Source organism: Armigeres subalbatus, chromosome 3 (assembly GCF_024139115.2).
Source record: "Armigeres subalbatus isolate Guangzhou_Male chromosome 3, GZ_Asu_2, whole genome shotgun sequence".
Classification (NCBI taxonomy): Eukaryota; Metazoa; Arthropoda; class Insecta; order Diptera; family Culicidae; genus Armigeres; species Armigeres subalbatus.
Window position 1 is genome coordinate 349,046,110 of NC_085141.1, and position 17,144 is coordinate 349,063,253.

Here is a 17,144-nt window from a genome sequence, read left to right on the forward strand (position 1 = left end):
AGGTAGAGATTAGGATTGATACGCCAAATCAACTACAAGGAAAGGAAATTCTGCATAGATGGAGGGTAAACACTGGCTGTATGTCGGAGGAAATGCTATGTGCTCAGATAAAAGGCGAAAAGTTTTTAATAAAACCGAATTATATGAAGGGTTATCTCGCGGCGTTAGCATATAAATATGCGTGTTGGATTTATGATCGGTGGAAGATTTGGTTCTTGAAAATATTACCTGATCTGTTTGTTAGCAGGACTTCATTCATAAATTCAAAGATTTGAATGGGAGGAAACTTGGTATATTTAACTGCAAGTTCCTCAAAAAGCTGGTTCAGTAGAAGATTTGTTTTTGCCAAGGAACTTGCATTTTTCAGCAAGCTATGTAGCTCTCTTCGGAGTAGTAACAATGTACCATGACGCTTTTGCTCTGGTTACACAAAAAACCACCGTGTGTGAGATTTAGCTCTGGCCATTCGGTCAGAGCAGCCCCACAACAACATCATTTACTGGGTGCTTCCTAGGGGAAAAGCTTTGGCTGGACCCCTAGAAGAAATCTCACATACGTGTTGGAATGGATAGTTGAAGATGGATTCAGCGGTAGCTATTTTGTTGAAGATTGTTGGTCTGCTCATGCCTACCCTCTCGACCAGAAGACAGAGCGAGTCCGGGAGGTAACTCCTGGATGATGACCTAAAACTACAAAAACTCGGAGCTGTAAAGCGCTGATGAGGAGTACTGAACAGGAAGTAACAATGCGAGAGTCTACAGACCGAGGGTTCTAAGACGATGACCGCCTAAGACTCGGATGTCTGCTCTGAAAGAGTAGACGATGAAGAGCAACCTGAGTAAATCGAGCTGGCAGAACAACATATCTTCAAGAAAAGAGATGCTGTCTGGAAAAATCTTTTTCAAAATTTGTAAATATAATTCCTCCCATGGAAATATCGACAATACCAAACTTTTTTATATTTAGTGTTGAGGGAATATTCTTTCTGTGTTGAGCAATGTTAGTTGGTAGTTAACATCGAGTCTTAACCTAGTTTAGTATGCTTAATGCTAGACTTTATTGTTCATGTATATAGTGTTGAGAAATTTTCATGTTAAATTATTGTGTATAGATAAATATTTACATCACATAGTTATTCATTTATTTACATAGATTTTCATATTCTGTTTTTCAAATATTTATGTTATATGTGATGTTATTTACAATATTTATTCAGAAATTTATTTATTTATGAAGATAGTTATTTATTTATTTATCAAATTTATTTATTCATGTTGAGAGTTATTTATTTGTTTATGTTGATAGTTATTTAGTTTTCAAATTTATTTATTTATTTATTTATGCTGAACGTTATTTATTTATTTATTTTCTAAAATATTTATTTTTGTTGAAAATAAATTTCTTCTATTTCGTTGAAAATTTCTGGTTGGCACGTCATTTTCGCACGACCCCCTGTGCAACACTTCGAGTGGGTCGCGCGACATCCTTCTCATCCGATGGTTCCTTACCTAAAATTACAAATTAAAAGCGATTAATATATGTTCATTAAACTTACCTCACATTGGAATCAAACTCTCCTGTTCTTCAGCAGCTTCTTCAGATAATTCGTCCTTCCTTCCTGTCCGTCTTCAAAACCAGGATTTGGCAGGTAGAATTGAAAATTACTCCTCCGGTGGCAGCACCAAAACAAAAACAATATCCATCTCCGGATCCTCATTTCCAGTCACTTCGCCTATGAAACATACCAGAAACATATTTGCGGGATTAGATTCGTCAATCGGATCACATCATTACACTTTATTTCACTTTTATTAAAGGATAAACTAAAGAAAAAAGCAAATTACCGAAACTAAAAATCACTTCAGCACCATCACTTTCACTACATATTCTTAACTGACGTTTCGTTGTTTACTCGATGAAGATTCAATGTGTGCGTGTGGATAACTTATGTTGCGCGACATGCTGTGCGATAATAGGGTAAGGTTACAACTCATTTTATTCGTGTTTCGTAGGGACCGATGAAAAATTCGGTGACAGAAACATGATGTAAAGTGATATGTATTATGCAAATTCAGTCATTATATGCTTTTCAATAGCTTATGTTAGATTAAGCGTGATAAGCAGTAATAAACTGATTTGCGGAGTTATGTTGAGTTATGTATCGTTGTGTCCGGTCCGAATAAAGTTCGGCATGTAGAGTAATAAAAATATACGTTCATTCACTCATGTGGGAGTGTACGTTTCATTCAGTAGCAAAGTACGGAATACAAGGAAAAGCCTTGGAAATGCTTTCGAAAGATGAAACAGTTATGCGGTAAATTCAGAATATGGATGATGTTCCAACGTAATGTTTGGTGTAATCTTTAGTCTGGATGAACCTGTTTTGTTGATATATGTGAGAATTCGTTGTGTCGGTTAGTGTTGTAGTAGTGACTTGAGCTAAAATTGGAGTATTTCAGAATCAAGGTCATGGTTAGGAAGTTTGTGTGATGTTGTTGTCGGGTGCCCATTGAAGCTAAATTGAGTAAAAATGAAACGTCGGGTGAATGAATACAATAGTCTATCTTTTTTTTTTTTTTTTTTTTTTTTTGTTTGATGAATCCGTTGTTTAGAGTATTACAATAATCAGTATAAAGGAAAGATCAAATTACAGAAAAGGTATATACGAAATAAGTAGTAGAATTTACCCTACGAAAATTTGGTTGTAATTCCACAACCAAATTTTCGTAAAACAAGCTCGGTGTTATGTAGCGTTTGCTACAATCTGCGAAAATAGGATAGAGGATTAGGATAGAAAATAATTATAACACATAGCATTCTCCATACACTAATTTATTCGCTTACGCCAAATGATAGGCCAGCGAAAGCGAAACGACACTGATCGATTACCATAAAACGATAGATCGTGATTTCCGTCGCGCTCGATTTTGCGAGATCAACGTCGGGTCCAAGAAAGTCTTCGGGAATATTGGTAAAGAGAGAGTCGTGGCTGCACCGAAATTGCACGAAGAGCCAGCGGTCAAATTAATATCTCGCAATTGTCCAATCGGTCGAAAAGATTCGCGGGAAATCCGAATTGAATTCGGCGAGGTCACGTTCCTTAATCTGAGGATCACGGTTTCGCTCACTTTCGTCCGAACCGCAGATAACAGTGGAAGTGTCTTGCTTTGTTCGTGTGTCGTTTTTCAATTTGTAAGCTTTGAAAGTAACGTGATTAAACTTAATTACTTGTATTTAATTATATTCTCCTCGTTAGTTCTAGTTGAATTGTGCAAGTCAATATAGTGTGCGTCGTAGGCTAGATTTGTGTGCTTAAAATCGATCTAGGCCAGGTAATTAGTTAATTTGTGCTATGTGTAGAAATATGTGCATTGTTGTAATTGTTTCGAATAGCCGACGGCTATATTTCCTTCCAAGCGCCAGGTCAGCGGAATCCCCCGGACGAAAGACCCCGGCAACCGTCATCTTGTCCGGTGGGAAGCGATTCGTCCCTATATCGCTTCAGTGGGGTTTCTACCTGTCCCATTTTGGGAAAGTAGTCGCACTGGATCGATCTCTTTCTTCTAGCTTTCTTCTAGCCCGGCTAGCTCAGTCGGTAGAGCATGAGACTCTTAATCTCAGGGTCGTGGGTTCGGGCCCCACGTTGGGCGCCATTTTGTAGCTGGCACTGGAGATCTTATTAAAATATGCGGCTTAAGCGCCACTCCAATCAAGGAGACCGCACACCAAGTTTGTTTGCCCGGATGAGACTCAATCAAGGCGAGTCCAAGTACAATCTTCAAAGAAGAAAGAGATCGATCCAGTGCGACTACTTTCCCAAAATGGGACAGGTAGAAACCCCTATTGACGCATCAGCATAACTCTCGCAACATCAATCAAATCTCAAAAATCAACGGTAAGAGGTCACGCATACTTATGACGACGCAACAAGACGTCATTTCATCATCATTGGAAGTTTACGCTATCCTCCACCAGAGTCGCGATGGTAGCTAAAGGGTCGCGCAACATAAATTCAAATTCAAGACGAAATTAATTAAACTACAAACGAATCCGAAGCAACGTAGAAACACTCAAAACATGTATTTAACGAATAGAATAACCTGTATTTTACGAATAACATTTATTACAGTAGTGATGGTTTACGACAAAGGTTTATTCTACATTTTAATTATAGGTTTTATTTATTCAAGCATGCTTGTATCTTGTCAATTTGCTTTCTCTCCTCTTTACCTTTCCTATCCTATCTGTGTGCGTATTCAAAATTCTACTATCTGTGCTATTGTGTTTGTTTCTTCATCTCTAACGATGCGACGACGATGCAGCAACGTAACGGCTAATGCTGTTGCACCCGGGTGTCTACATGGAATGGGTTGGGTGGGCGGCCATAAATTACGGTACGTGCGCACGTTTTGTATCTCGCCGACACCCAACCTCAATTCATCCAAAGTTCGAACTTTTTAGCAAGTCATGCTCTTCAACCTACGGTTGGCACAAAAAACTTCTCCGTGGCGTCCTCAGCGGACGCCACACTTTACTCAAGAATAATTGGTCCGGACTCACCAGATGGTTACTGCTTCTGTATCCTGCGCTGCTGTTACCGCCGCTGGCGGTTGACGATTGAGGGCCACCACGTGGGCCAATGAATGGCGGTTGGCGACTTCCACGTGTCTCGAATGGCGGCTTGGTCGATGGTGGCAATGGACAACCACACTCCCCACTGAAGCGATATAGGGACGAATCGCTTCCCCACCGGACAAGATGACGGTTGCCGGGGTCTTTCGTCCGGGGGATTCCGCTGACCTGGCGCGTGGAAGGAAATATAGCCGTCGGCTATTCGAAACAATTACAACAATGCACATTTTTCTACACATAGCACAAATTAACTAATTACCTGGCCTAGATCGATTTTAAGCACACAAATCTAGCCTACGACGCACACTATATTGACTTGCACAATTCAACTAGAACTAACGAGGAGAATATAATTAAATACAAGTAATTAAGTTTAACCACGTTACTTTCAAAGCTTACAAATTGAAAAACGACACACGAACAAAGCAAGACACTTCCACTGTTATCTGCGGTTCGGACGAAAGTGAGCGAAACCGTGATCCTCAGATTAAGGAACGTGACCTCGCCGAATTCAATTCGGATTTCCGCGAATCTTTTCGACCGATTGGACAATTGCGAGATATTAATTTGACCGCTGGCTCTTCGTGCAATTTCGGGTGCAGCCACGACTCTCTCTTTCCCAATCTTCCCGAAAACTTCCTTGGACCCGACCTTGATCTCGCGAAATCGAACGCGGCGGAAATCGCGACCTATCGTTTTATGGTAATCGATCAGTGTCGTTTCACTTTTGCTGGCCTACCATTTGGCGTACGTGAAACAAATTAGCGTATGGAGAAAGCTATGTGTTATAATTATGTTCTATCCTATTTTCGCAGATTGTAGCAAACGCTACGATATCTATGTCGTCGGCGAAACCAAATAACTGGACGGACTTCGCGAAAATCGTACTACTCGTGTCAATCCCTACCCTTCGTATTACTCCCTGCAAAGCGATGTTGAATAGCAGACACGAAAGACCATCACCTTGCCGTAACCCTCTACGGGTTTCGAAGGGACTCGAGAATGCCCCTGAAACTCGAACTACACACATCACCCGATCCATCGTCGCCTTGATCAACCGTATCAGTTTATCCGGAAATCCGTATTCGTGCATTAGCTGCCATAGCTGGTCCCGATCGATTGTATCATATGCGGCTTTGAAGTCGATAAATAGATGATGTGTGTGCACGTTGTATTCGCGGCATTTCTGCAATACCTGACGTAAGGCGAACACCTGGTCTGTGGTAGAGCGTTCACCCATACATCCCTCCTGGTACTGCCCCACGAACTCTCTTGCAATTGGTGTTAGTCGGCGGCATAAAATTTGGGAGAGTACCTTGTAGGCGGCGTTCAGCAATGTGATTGCGCGGTAGTTGCTACAATCCAGCTTATCGCCCTTTTTGTAGATGGGACACACGACACCTTCCATCCACTGCTGCGGCAGAACCTCATCCTCCCAAACCTTGGTAATCACCCAGTGCAGCGCTCTAGCCAGTGCTTCACCACCGTGTTTAATCAGCTCTCCTGGTAGTTGGTCAACTCCAGGGGCTTTGTTGTTTTCAGGCGGCCGATCTCCTCCTGGATTTCCTGGAGATTCGGAGCCGGAAGTCGCATGTCCTGCGCGCGTGCTCCTAGGTTCATTACCATACCGCCACCGTTGTCTGCCATATCGCCATTCAGGTGCTATTGGTAGTGCTGCCGCCACCTTTGGATCACCTCACGCTCGTTCGTAAGAAGGTTCCCGTTTATGTCCTTACACATATCGGGCTGTGATACGTGGCCCTTACGTGAACGGTTCAACTTCTCATAGAACTTTCGTGCGTTATTAGCGCGGTACAGTTCCTACGTCTCTTCACGGTCTCGATCTTCCTGCTGACGCTTTTTCCTCCGGAAAATCGAGTTTTGTCTATTCCGCGCCCGTTTGTATCGTGCCTCGTTCGCCCTCGTGCGTTCGCCCTTGTGCGTTCGCCCTCGTGCAGCAATCTCGCCCATGCTGCATTCTTCTCCTCAACTAACTGCTCACATTCGCCGTCATACCAGTCGTTTCTCTGATCCGGAGCCACCGTGCCTAGTGCAGCGGTTGCGGTGCTTCCAATGGCGGATCGAATATCTCTCCAGCCATCTTCAAGAGATGCTGCGCCTAGCTGCTCTTCCGTTTGGAGTGCCACTTCCAGCTGCTGCGCGTAGTCTTGGGCTAGTCTACCGTCTTGTAGCCGCCCAATGTTAAGCCGCGGCGGACGACTCCGACGCGTGTTGATCACCGTCGAGAGTTTTGAGCGCAGACATACTGCGACGAGGTAGTGGTCGGATTCAATATTCGCACTGCGGTTAGTACGTACGTACGTTCGTTATCCCAAAAAATCTGAATCCATTAAATTGTCCTCAGTTTCATACAATAGAGTTATTTTTGATTATTACCACTGACATTGGCCGTATGAAGAATTGGTGGAATCAGCTAGCCAAAATCATGATTGGAGAAGGTGTGCGCCGACTGACAAGCGGCATCAACAGGAAACTGCGAGTATTCCTTCGAAATAAAGATGCGTGATTCGTTTCATTCGTTCATATGAAATAAAATAATATATCTTTTGTCCCATTCTTAGAAAGTTTTTCCATCAAACTAAAAATTAAACAAATAGGTACACGCATTTGAAAGAGCCCCATTTCTAAATTATCTGATCTTTATGCGATGCACGAGCGGTATCGGTTCGTTTGCATGTTTTATCGGTGCCTGACGCAATTATATTTTTATTGGTTCAGTGATTTGAATGAATCATTTTCAATAGTTGTATGGAATCTCAGTGTGTGTGTATGTGTATCTTCAATCTAACCCCCACTGTCTGGCAGTGGTATTATGGAATAAAGCTGTCTTTAATAAAGTCAGCTTAAGCTCGGGAGTTAGAAGGTGTTAGCTCTACTGCAGCTCCAGTGACCCATTTCAGACTGCCTGGTAATGTCCAGTCCGAGGTCACTTTCACTTGCAATAAGCCCCGCCTGTTTATGCTACCATTATCAATTGGATAATGGATCCATAAACAAACTTCCGGATTTTTAAATCCAGCGCGTATTTAGTTTTTGAATCATATGAAAACATATGAAAACATATTGAAACAATCTCACCAAATTGATCAAATTCCGGATAAATGAACTGAGGAAGAGAAGACCACAACAAGTGTTCACGAAAAAATCACTACTCTTCCAGAGCTATTCCGAGCAATTCGTTATTGATCCTTATTTTCCTGGTATTATCACAAATTCAAACATATTTTCACCAAATACATCCGCGTATACAAACTACACAAACGATTTCGCGCGCTCTAATAAGAATACACTTGAGTAAATGTTACCAAACTCGTAAATCTCAAACAGATAACTTAAACTTTTTTCTTCTAGTACATATGCAAAAAATATACATCAGCCGAATCTATTTCTTGCGGAAACGAATAAAAACGTGACAGCAAATTTAAAATCTGCAGCAAATAAAAAATAAATTATCCGCGTGCATGGCTTGCTGCGATCGCAGTTGTATGGAATCTCAGATAACAAAATCCTCATGATCTATTGAAAGGCGGCTTTCTTACCGAAGAGCGTTATTTTATTTAAAATCTAGGAAACTTCGTACATATGACAAGTCATAACTTTTCTTTACAATGGATTTGGGGCCCATCCTGGGGCAGGATTATCCGTTCGCGCAAATTGGCTTTCAATCCATGAACGGTACTGCCGAATATCCATGTAGACTCCGGGGTTGTTGGCGGCTCCACAAGAAAGTCCAAACGTCAGTACCCCCGCCAGTTGACCATTGCAGTAAAGTCCACCTCCGATGTTACCCTGACAAACAGTGCTGGCGATAGCGTGGACGAACCCGGCACAGAACATCGTGGAAAGCACACGATTCGCGTGCATATTGGCTGCATTGCACTGAGTGATGGGGACAATTGGCGCCGGAATCATCCGTTGAATGGGGTTCAGTGGAGCGCCGACAGTGATGGAATCGGCTCCCCATCCAGCGTAGAGGCAATCAGTGTTATCGGGAAAAATCACTGCACTGATTAAGGCCGGCTCGATTGTATTGTGGAATTCCGGATAGGAGCTGTCGACACGGATCACAGCCAGATCGTTGTTGCTGGTCACTCGGTTGTAATTTGGATGCACGAAGAGATGCGTCACATTGCGTACTTCTCGCCGAATAGTTCGCGACACCAGGTTGACATCGCCGGCGATGACGCGCAACCACACCGGATTGATGAGAGTAAATGTGGTTGGATGCATGACGCACCAGGCCGCCGTCAATACATGTTGACGATTGATTATGGTTCCCCCGCAGTGCAGGTTGTAAGGAGAATCGATACTGACAGCCGAAGGAAATTGTCCCGGTGCAGTGTTGGTTCCTCCGGTTATACGAGCTGATGCATCTTTTTCGGCAAAGGCAACTGAAAAAAAGTAAGCTGAAGAGGAGTTTTCATCACTTGGTTTATCACTTACCAGCGAGTACTGCGAATAACACAAGCAGCTGTTTCATTTTACTAACCAATCAACATGAGAATCAATCGGAAACTGTATTTATTGCTTGTTGGGCGGTGCAATTATGCTTCCGATTCCAAATAGCTTATCTTATCACTCTATTATCTTATAATTGACTAATTCATGCAATAATTACCAGGAAATCTGGTCAAAATCCCCGAAATTATTGCCCCCCTGTAATCAATTCTAGATAAAACAAGTTTTTGTTTCCTGTTTATATAAATTACTGCATACAGTACGCTTTACAGTTCATAGCGATGAAGTTCACGATTATAGCTCTGTTCCTAGGTAAGTTGGGTTCACGTTCAGTACAAACATTCGATAATCGCTTTCTTTCCCCTAGGATTTTCTTTGTCGAATGGCTACCGGCTTCACGACGATGAGTACGACCCCTTCGATCCGTTCGTCAGCGGAGGCACCAACTCCGTCCTTGGACAGTTTCCATCCGTGGTAGCCGTCGGCGTTCCCACGCCGGCCAATGCGTTCTGCGGTGGAGTGATTCTCAACGAAAATCATGTTCTAACGGTCGCTCGATGTGTTCTCACACCTCAAAGTGCGCTTCTATACCCAAGTCAGATAACCATCATGTCCGGCGTGCTTCAACTAAACTTCGCCGCTCCCCGGATCGAAGTCTCGGCAGTATACGTCCACCCACAGTACAACCCGTTCACCTTTGCCAACAATTTGGCGGTGCTCCGTACGAAACGTCACTATCAAATTAAACTCCAACTATATCGTAAACCTGGAATGAATTTGAGCGGCCATACATGACTTTTTTATATTAACTTTAATTATTGTTTACTTCAATATTTCTTGAACAAAACTTTAATCATTACAAGTGGTTGCCCTTCATCTTTATACAAATATGTTTTTCTAGGTTCCAATAAATTTAAAATTATCTTGACGAACAATCTAACAAGATTTCCTCATGGCATTAGTATTTTGTTCATACTAACTTTTCAATTTGATAAACTAACTTAACTGTTTACACTACAAAAATTTGATGACCTCAATTGGAACTAACGCTCTAATTGCATCTCGTTCGCAAGATATGCAAAGAATGAGGAAAAAAGAAGAAGGAAGAAGGGAGAAGGAAAAAGAAAGAAGGAAGAAGGAAAAAGAAGAAGGCATCATGATGAAGAAAGGAGGAAGACGGAAGACGGAAGAAAGAAAAGAATGAAGGAGAAAAAAGGTGGAGGAAAAAAGAATGAAGAAAGCAGGAAGAAGAAATGAGAAATGAGAAAGACAGAAAAGAAGAAAGGAAGAAGAAAGAAGGAAAATAGAAAAGAGAATAAAAGAAGAAGGAAGAAGGAAGAAATAAGAAAAATTATGGAAGAAGGAAGAAGAAAGAAGGAAGAAGGGAGAAGGTTCTGTTCTCAGTTCTCAGTGCACTTTTCTCACTTTTCACTTCGCACTTCCTACTTCTCATTACTCACTATTCACTACTTATAATCTGAGGTCAATATTTTTTAACTTTTCGGCCAAATGGCATTCGGTTAAACGACCCGTTCGGCCAGATGGCCTGACACCGTCAGAGAAGAAGGGTCGTTTGACCGAAACCCATTCGGCCGAAAGCCATTTGGCCGAATACCACTAGGCAGAACAAACCATCAGGCCGAAAGTCATTTGGCCGAAAGGGTCGTTTGGCCAAAAGATTCATTTGGCCGAAAAGGTCATTAGGCCGAAAGGGTCCTTTGGCCGAAAGGTTTATTTGGCTGAAAGGGTCATTAGGCCGAAAGGATCATTAGGCCGAAAGGGTCATATGGTCGAACGGGTCATTTGGCCGAATAGGTCATTTGGCCGAATAGGTAATTTGAAAAGTGTGAAATTAGGAATGAGAATAGAGACGTCTCACTTCTCACTCTTCATTTTTCTCTTCTCACTGTAAAAAGTGAGAAGCGCGAAATGAGTAGTGCGAGTCTCACTACCCACTTCTTTACTACTCAGTGAGAACTGAGAACTGAGAAGTGAGACGTCTCACTTCTTACTCCTTATTTTTCTTTTTTCGCTGTCAAAAGTGAGAAAAGAAAAATGAAGAGTGAGAAGAGATACGTCTCAATTCTCATTCCTCATTTCTCACTTCTCATTGTAAAAAATGAGAAGTGAGAAATGAGGAATGAGAATTGGGACGTATCTCTTCTTATTCCTAATTTCTCACTTTTCAAATGACCTATTCGGCCAAATGTCTTATTCGTGCCTAACAGAAAGAATAAGGTACACCGGGGCAAGTTGAAATGGTTTTTTCAAAGTTGAAATTTGATGTGCTGCAAAAAAACCATTCTTTGATAAATGTTTAATCCGTTTGCGGTGTTTGATAGTTCGGGCCAAAGATTATGCATAAAAAATAAGCAACCTTACCAAACTTTATTATAAATATTTTGTATACTGAAAATATTTTTTTATATGCATTGTTTCAACTTGCCCCACATATCGGGGCAAGTTGAAACACTGCCCTATATACAAACATAACATAATTTTGCAGTATTAAAACCAAAATGTACTCAGTGAGACTCAAGATCCACGAGGTTGTCAAGGTGACTGTACTGCCAGGATTCGCAAAAGAGTCCCATGTAAATTTTTGACGGTTTTTATTTTCTTTCAGAAATTAGCTCAAAATTGTCTCCTGCTTATGAAAAATTGATAAAATAGTAGGCTTTGTTCAAGAAATTTGAAAATCAAATCCCATTTGTGTTATCTCATCTAAAATATGGAACTCCTATGCGAAAAATGGCAGTATACAACAAAGTCACAAACGTAATTTTCAGGGACCAAATTCTAAAGATCGCACTACGCTGAAAATTTATCACACATACAAAAAAATCATGAACCAGCAAAAATACACCGTGATTTAATTCATGGATTCGGGAACACCAGTCACGTTTTCCAGATCGTTCCAGAAAACGTGACTATGTTCCCGAATCCGTGGCTGTTGTTCATGAAAAAATACACCGTGAACTTGTTAGTTCACGAATTCATAAACGCTTTTTTTGCGTGCAGATTGATTACGTCCTACTGGTGACCACTCGGATTACTTTTCAGGATGATTCATTAGTGGTTCACTTGAATTGTGTGCCTAATTAATTCGGTTGTGGCTTCTCCATAAATTCACATTAATTAACCACCGTATGTCTCATAAACTCCTCGATTAGAGAAAGAGGGGACTGCGGAAGTGAATGGTGGAGTTACTGAAATGTTTACATGCTCTATGATTTATATTTTTGAGTACCAGTGCTCACTAAGAGGAGAAGTTGATTAAGAATCTCAAAATTAGACCATGCAGTTTAACCATGACCCTTTTCATCCTCTTCTTCAGTAAAGATTGTATGGGTATGGGCGAAAATTTATTAAATTTATTTTCAGAAGTTTGGACCTTTTCATAAATTTATGTTCTCCGACTGTATTTACGGACCATGTTGGATTCTGGAAAAAATATTACTTTAATTTGCGAGAGTGACGTTTTGAATCGTTATTTCAACTTGCCCCACACCACGCATTTCTATTTGCCCCGATAGGTTAAAAATGCGGATCAATTTCAAACGACCATATTTCAAAAATTAAAATGGTTTTTTCCATTGATTTTTTCATAATCATTATGCTTATTCAACATTGGATGATTGCCTACCATGCAAATTTGATGAAAAAACTATTCCAAACATCATTTTGAGGCCTGCTTCATTGGCACGTCAAATAGTTGGTTTAGATTTTGCAAAGGGTGGAATTCCTTCTAGTAGCTGCAATCTTCCCGTAATGGCAGTCAGAAGGTGCGCTTAAGGGAGTAGTTTGTTGAAAAAAATAATAAGGGCATTCGGTCATTTCAGATCTAAATTACAGCTTCTGTTTCAACTTACCCTGCATTTCAACTTGCCCTGGTGTACCTTAGATTCCAATCTATCTGGTAGTAACGTTAGTTGTACGAAATTTGCTGAATCGAGAGAGTATTAGCCGTTTCAAGTTTCATGGTCAAATACAGTTACGCCTATTTAAAAAAAATCCTAGAAATGATTCTTTCGGCCTAATGACCCTTTCGGCCAAATGACCATTTCAGTCAAACGATCCTTTCGGCCAAATGACCCTTTCGGCCAAACGACCCTTTCGGCCGAACAACTTTCGGCCTAGTGGCATTCGGCCAAATGACTTTCTGCCAAATGGGTTTCGGCCAAACGACCCTTCTTCCTCACATACGTTTGCGCCAATAAATCAAGTCTGTTCTATCAGATCTCTAAAGTTCGTCATCTATACCGACGCGGCATCTCACCCGGATTTATCTTATACTACTCGGATTCTTCCGGTGGCTTTTCGCTGCCATGGGCATGGACCAGGGAGCTTTCGGAGTATTTGAGCGTAAGGTGGTGTGGTGGTGTCGAATGAACCGCCCTTTCTACCAGGTGCACATGTATAAAGGGCTGGACATTGTTTAGCTTAAAGCCTGTCCACGTTAAATTTCGGACACCCATCTTCCAACGCGATTTTTAAACATTTTTACAAACTACGAAGACAATCCATTTACTTGACAGCTAAATCTCTTTGGTCTATGTGCTGCTTTCAGCATATTTTCGCTCACTCCAAATTGAAGGAATGGTGACAAATCGATTGTACATAATCGAACTGTCCGAAATCTAACATGGACAGGCTTTATCCTACACAAAGGTTTGTGGAAGGCCACGTACACGATGACTTTTGCAGTTGGAGAGGACCAAAGGACGCAACTTGAACAGAATAGTCCGTGAAAAAGGATAAAGATCAGATCATTTAGAAATGGGGCACTTTCAAATGCGTGTATTTTTATAACTTTTCGTTTTATCGAAAAACTGTTCAAGAACGGAACAAAAATAATATCGTCTTATTACATATATGAATAACTAAAACGAATCATACATCGTTATTTCGAAGAAATTCTCGCACTTTTATGTTGATGCCGCTTGTCAGTCGGCGCACAACTTATTCATTCATGATTTTGGCTAGCTGATTCCATCAATTCATCCTTCGGCCTATGTTAGTGGGGACTGCTTCCTTCATCTTCAGTTTCTGGTTAATAATCACTCAAAATTACTCAATTGTATGGACAATTTGATGGATCCAACTTTTTTTATAGTGGTCTGGACCCCACTATCGTTTTACCACTGTAACACTTCCTTGATATAATGGCAGCTGGCTAAATTTGGCCAAAACGTAAATGGACCATCATGGGGCTGAATGAAGGGTAAAATCCGGTTTTTGACGCAGATGGATTTTGCAGGACTGTGCACAATTATTTTTATTTTCTCTCCCTGCATGGTGAATATCTTGAAACCACGTCAGTTACAAATTTCGAAAAAAAATAGACTAAAGAGATCTATTTACAAATAATAAAACGCTGTGAAAAACTTGCATATCCGACCACTTAGAACGCCAGTATCTCTAAAATGAAGTGCCTCATTTCTAAATGATCTAGTCTTTAGTCCATTGTTCGTAGGCTCATCGAGGAGGAAAAAAAGGAAGAAGTAAGAGGAGAAAAAAGAGGGAAGATAGAAGGATGAAGGAAAAAGTAAGGAAGAAGAAGGAAGAAGAAAGAATGAAAGAGGAAGAAGGAAGAAGAAGGTAGAGAAAAGGTTGAAAAAAGATGGAAGCAGGAAGAAGGGAGAATGAGCAAGGAAGAAGTATGAATGAAAAAGAGGGGAAAAAGAAGGAAGAAGTTCTTTTGACATTTTGTCTGGTTTTCTCCCTTTCAATGTTTTGTCCCCATTGACCTTTTGTCCTTTTCGACAATTTGTCTCTTCGACCTTTTGTCTTTCGTTCTTTTGTCCCTTCGAATTTTTGTCCTAAGCCCCTATTAACAATTTTGTTAAACTCTAATCAATCACGGATTAGTAACTGCGAATTGTCCTGTCATCTCATTTGTATTGTTAAAGGATCTCCTCCAGAACCAATCACCTAAAAATACCGGACACTTGTTAAAACGATACTCGAAGAAGTTCCTTAAACTCCATTGTTGTGTTTTGAACATCATTAACGCTTGCGGTACACAGCACGAACGAGCCTGCATTAGTGTTCCAGGACCTCGCGCGTGCTGAACGGCTAAATACATCTTGCCTGCGTGGTACGCCTACGTGGTACGTGGTACGTGATACTGCTCAAAATTTGGGAAACCTACTTATTTTGTACTTTTTCTCCGGGTTCGTTGCCCCTGTCAGACAAACATCGGCTCGTAGGAATCGTTTGGGAACACTGTTATTCTACTATTGGCTGATGTGCACAAAAAGTAACACAAATGAAGAAATCTTTCGCTAAGAGTGTTCTGCAGCCGAATTCCGGTCAAAAAATCTCTTGTAAGAAAAGAGATTCTCAAAGAGATTTTCAAAATTTTCTTATTTTGGAATTCCGACGAAAGTGTGGAAGAAATTTTTTGACAAACGAAAAAGAAAACGAGAATTGAAATTTCTTCCAAATTTTTGTGGGAGAAATCCGATAAAAGATTTTTCTGGGATGAAATTATTGAGTATTATTGAGTCTTCAATCCCATAATGTGTGTAAAATAATGTTTTCGGTTCCCTGGGCATGCATCCATTGTATTTAATTGGTACTCAAGATACATACTCAATACACATGCTATGGCAAGCATTGAAAAGCTTTCAATAAATAACTGTTTAAATGCTAATACAAACCATTCTAAAATCAGGCCAAGTTCCGAATGGAATGTAGAGCCATTGAGAAAGATGAAGAATCGTGTTTGATTGATTATTTGATTACATTGTTTCAAGGCAAACATTACAAAACATCCGAATTATTTATATATCATGATACATGTATGTGCACAATCAACTATCATAATAAAAGTACGCAGATTTCAAAAGCTAAAGCTAAAAGCTAAGTTAAAGCTAAGCTAAAGCTGTTAAAGCTAAGCTAAAGCTAAGCTAAAGTTAAGCTAAAGCTAAGCTAAAGCTAAGCTGTTAAAGCTGCCTAAAGTTAAGCTAAAGTTGCTAAAGCTAAGCTAAAGCTAAGTTAAAGTTGTTGGTAAGCTAAAGCTGTTAAGCTAAAGCTAAGCTAAAGAACAGCTGGGGTGGTAAGTCAGCTGAGGTGGGTGAGCCCAGTTGAGCTGAGCCCCAGTGGGGCCCTGGGGTTGTGGCTAAGCTAGTTGCCTGGAGCTGAGCTAAAGCTGCTGAGCTGGGCTCAGTTGTTAAAGGTAAGCTGGGCCTCAGCCTGGGCTCAGCCAGGCAGCCTGGGGCTAACAGGGCTGGGTAAAGCACAGCTGAACAGGCAGGAAGCAGGGTTAACAGCTGTGGGGGCTTGTAGCTGAGGTAAGCTCCAGCCTGGGGTGGAAGCTCAGCCTGCCTGTGGGCTCAGCTGGGGTGCCTGGGCTCAGCTGCTAAACAGCCCGCAGCTCAGCCTGCTGGGGCCTGGCTCAGCCTGAACAGCCCTGGGCTCCCCAGCCCGCCCAGCTGGCTCAGCCTGCCTGCCTGGCTCCAGCCTGGGCCTCAGCTAGCCTCAGGCTGGGACAGCCCTGCTCAGCCTCAGCTGGGCAGCCTCAGTGAGTGTCCTGGGGTGGGCCTGCTGTGCCGCCTGGTGCCCAGCTGCTGGTGCTGGGCTGTTCAGCCCAGCCCTGGAGTGGGCCTGGAGCTGGCTCAGCTGCTCAGCTGGGAGCCCTGGCTGCAGCCTCCGGTGGGGCTCAGGCAGCCTGTCAGCCCTCGCTCAGCCTCAGCCCGGGTGCTCAGCCCCGTGCCAGCTGGCTCAGCCTGGAGCTCCAGCTGAACCTGTGCCTGGGTGAGCCCGCCTGCGCCTGGCCTCAGGGCTCAGCCTGGGGTGGGAACAGCCTGGGGTGGGCTCCTGGGGCCTGCCAAAGCTGGTCAGTGGGGTGGCTCAGCTTCGCTCAGCCTGCCTGCCCGCCTGTGCTCAGTGCCTGGTGGGGAAAGCTGCTCAGTGTTTTAACAGCTGCTGCTTGGTGGGCTCAACAGCCTGCTTCAAAGCTGTTGTTCAGCTGGGGCTGGTGCTTCAGCCAGTGGGAACAGACAGGAGGTGGTCAGCTGTCAGCAGAC

General features: G+C 42.1%; 2 protein-coding genes, 2 long non-coding RNA genes and 1 other non-coding gene across 5 annotated transcripts; 3 read left to right on the forward strand and 2 right to left on the reverse strand.

Moving 5' to 3' along the window:
* The first annotated feature begins 3,086 nt into the window (after window positions 1-3,086).
* Window positions 3,087-3,491, forward strand: LOC134223313 (uncharacterized). Its single transcript, XR_009982520.1, has 3 exons — window positions 3,087-3,192; window positions 3,257-3,332; window positions 3,394-3,491. It is a non-coding gene; the product is annotated as an uncharacterized LOC134223313 (long non-coding RNA).
* Window positions 3,492-3,577: 86 nt separating this feature from the next.
* Window positions 3,578-3,650, forward strand: Trnak-cuu (transfer RNA lysine (anticodon CUU)). Its single transcript has one exon. It is a non-coding gene; the product is annotated as a tRNA-Lys (tRNA).
* Window positions 3,651-4,751: 1,101 nt separating this feature from the next.
* Window positions 4,752-5,083, reverse strand: LOC134223044 (uncharacterized). Its single transcript, XR_009982452.1, has 3 exons — window positions 5,032-5,083; window positions 4,892-4,967; window positions 4,752-4,830 (listed from the first exon to the last, which is right to left on the reverse strand). It is a non-coding gene; the product is annotated as an uncharacterized LOC134223044 (long non-coding RNA).
* A 3,089-nt stretch (window positions 5,084-8,172) lies between these two features.
* LOC134223046 (serine protease 1-like) lies at window positions 8,173-9,544 on the reverse strand. Its single transcript, XM_062702183.1, has 2 exons — window positions 9,097-9,544; window positions 8,173-9,044 (listed from the first exon to the last, which is right to left on the reverse strand). The coding sequence occupies exons 1-2, from the start codon at window positions 9,131-9,133 to the stop codon at window positions 8,257-8,259; spliced, it is 825 nt and encodes a 274-aa protein (XP_062558167.1). The 5' UTR covers window positions 9,134-9,544; the 3' UTR covers window positions 8,173-8,256.
* Window positions 9,151-9,906, forward strand: LOC134222797 (trypsin, alkaline B-like). Its single transcript, XM_062701950.1, has 2 exons — window positions 9,151-9,183; window positions 9,424-9,906. Exons 1-2 carry the CDS (start codon window positions 9,151-9,153, stop codon window positions 9,904-9,906), a joined length of 516 nt encoding a protein of 171 aa, XP_062557934.1.
* Window positions 9,907-17,144: the final 7,238 nt, after the last annotated feature.

Coding starts and splice junctions, on each gene's coding strand:
- LOC134223046 (XM_062702183.1), bottom strand. CDS start 9,133: ATGAAACAGCTGCTTGTGTTATTCGCAGTACTCGCTG. Junction 9,045..9,096: donor GTTATTCGCAGTACTCGCTG/GTAAGTGATAAA, acceptor ACTTTTTTTCAG/TTGCCTTTGCCGAAAAAGAT.
- LOC134222797 (XM_062701950.1), top strand. CDS start 9,151: ATGAGAATCAATCGGAAACTGTATTTATTGCTT. Junction 9,184..9,423: donor GGAAACTGTATTTATTGCTT/GTTGGGCGGTGC, acceptor CTCTGTTCCTAG/GTAAGTTGGGTTCACGTTCA.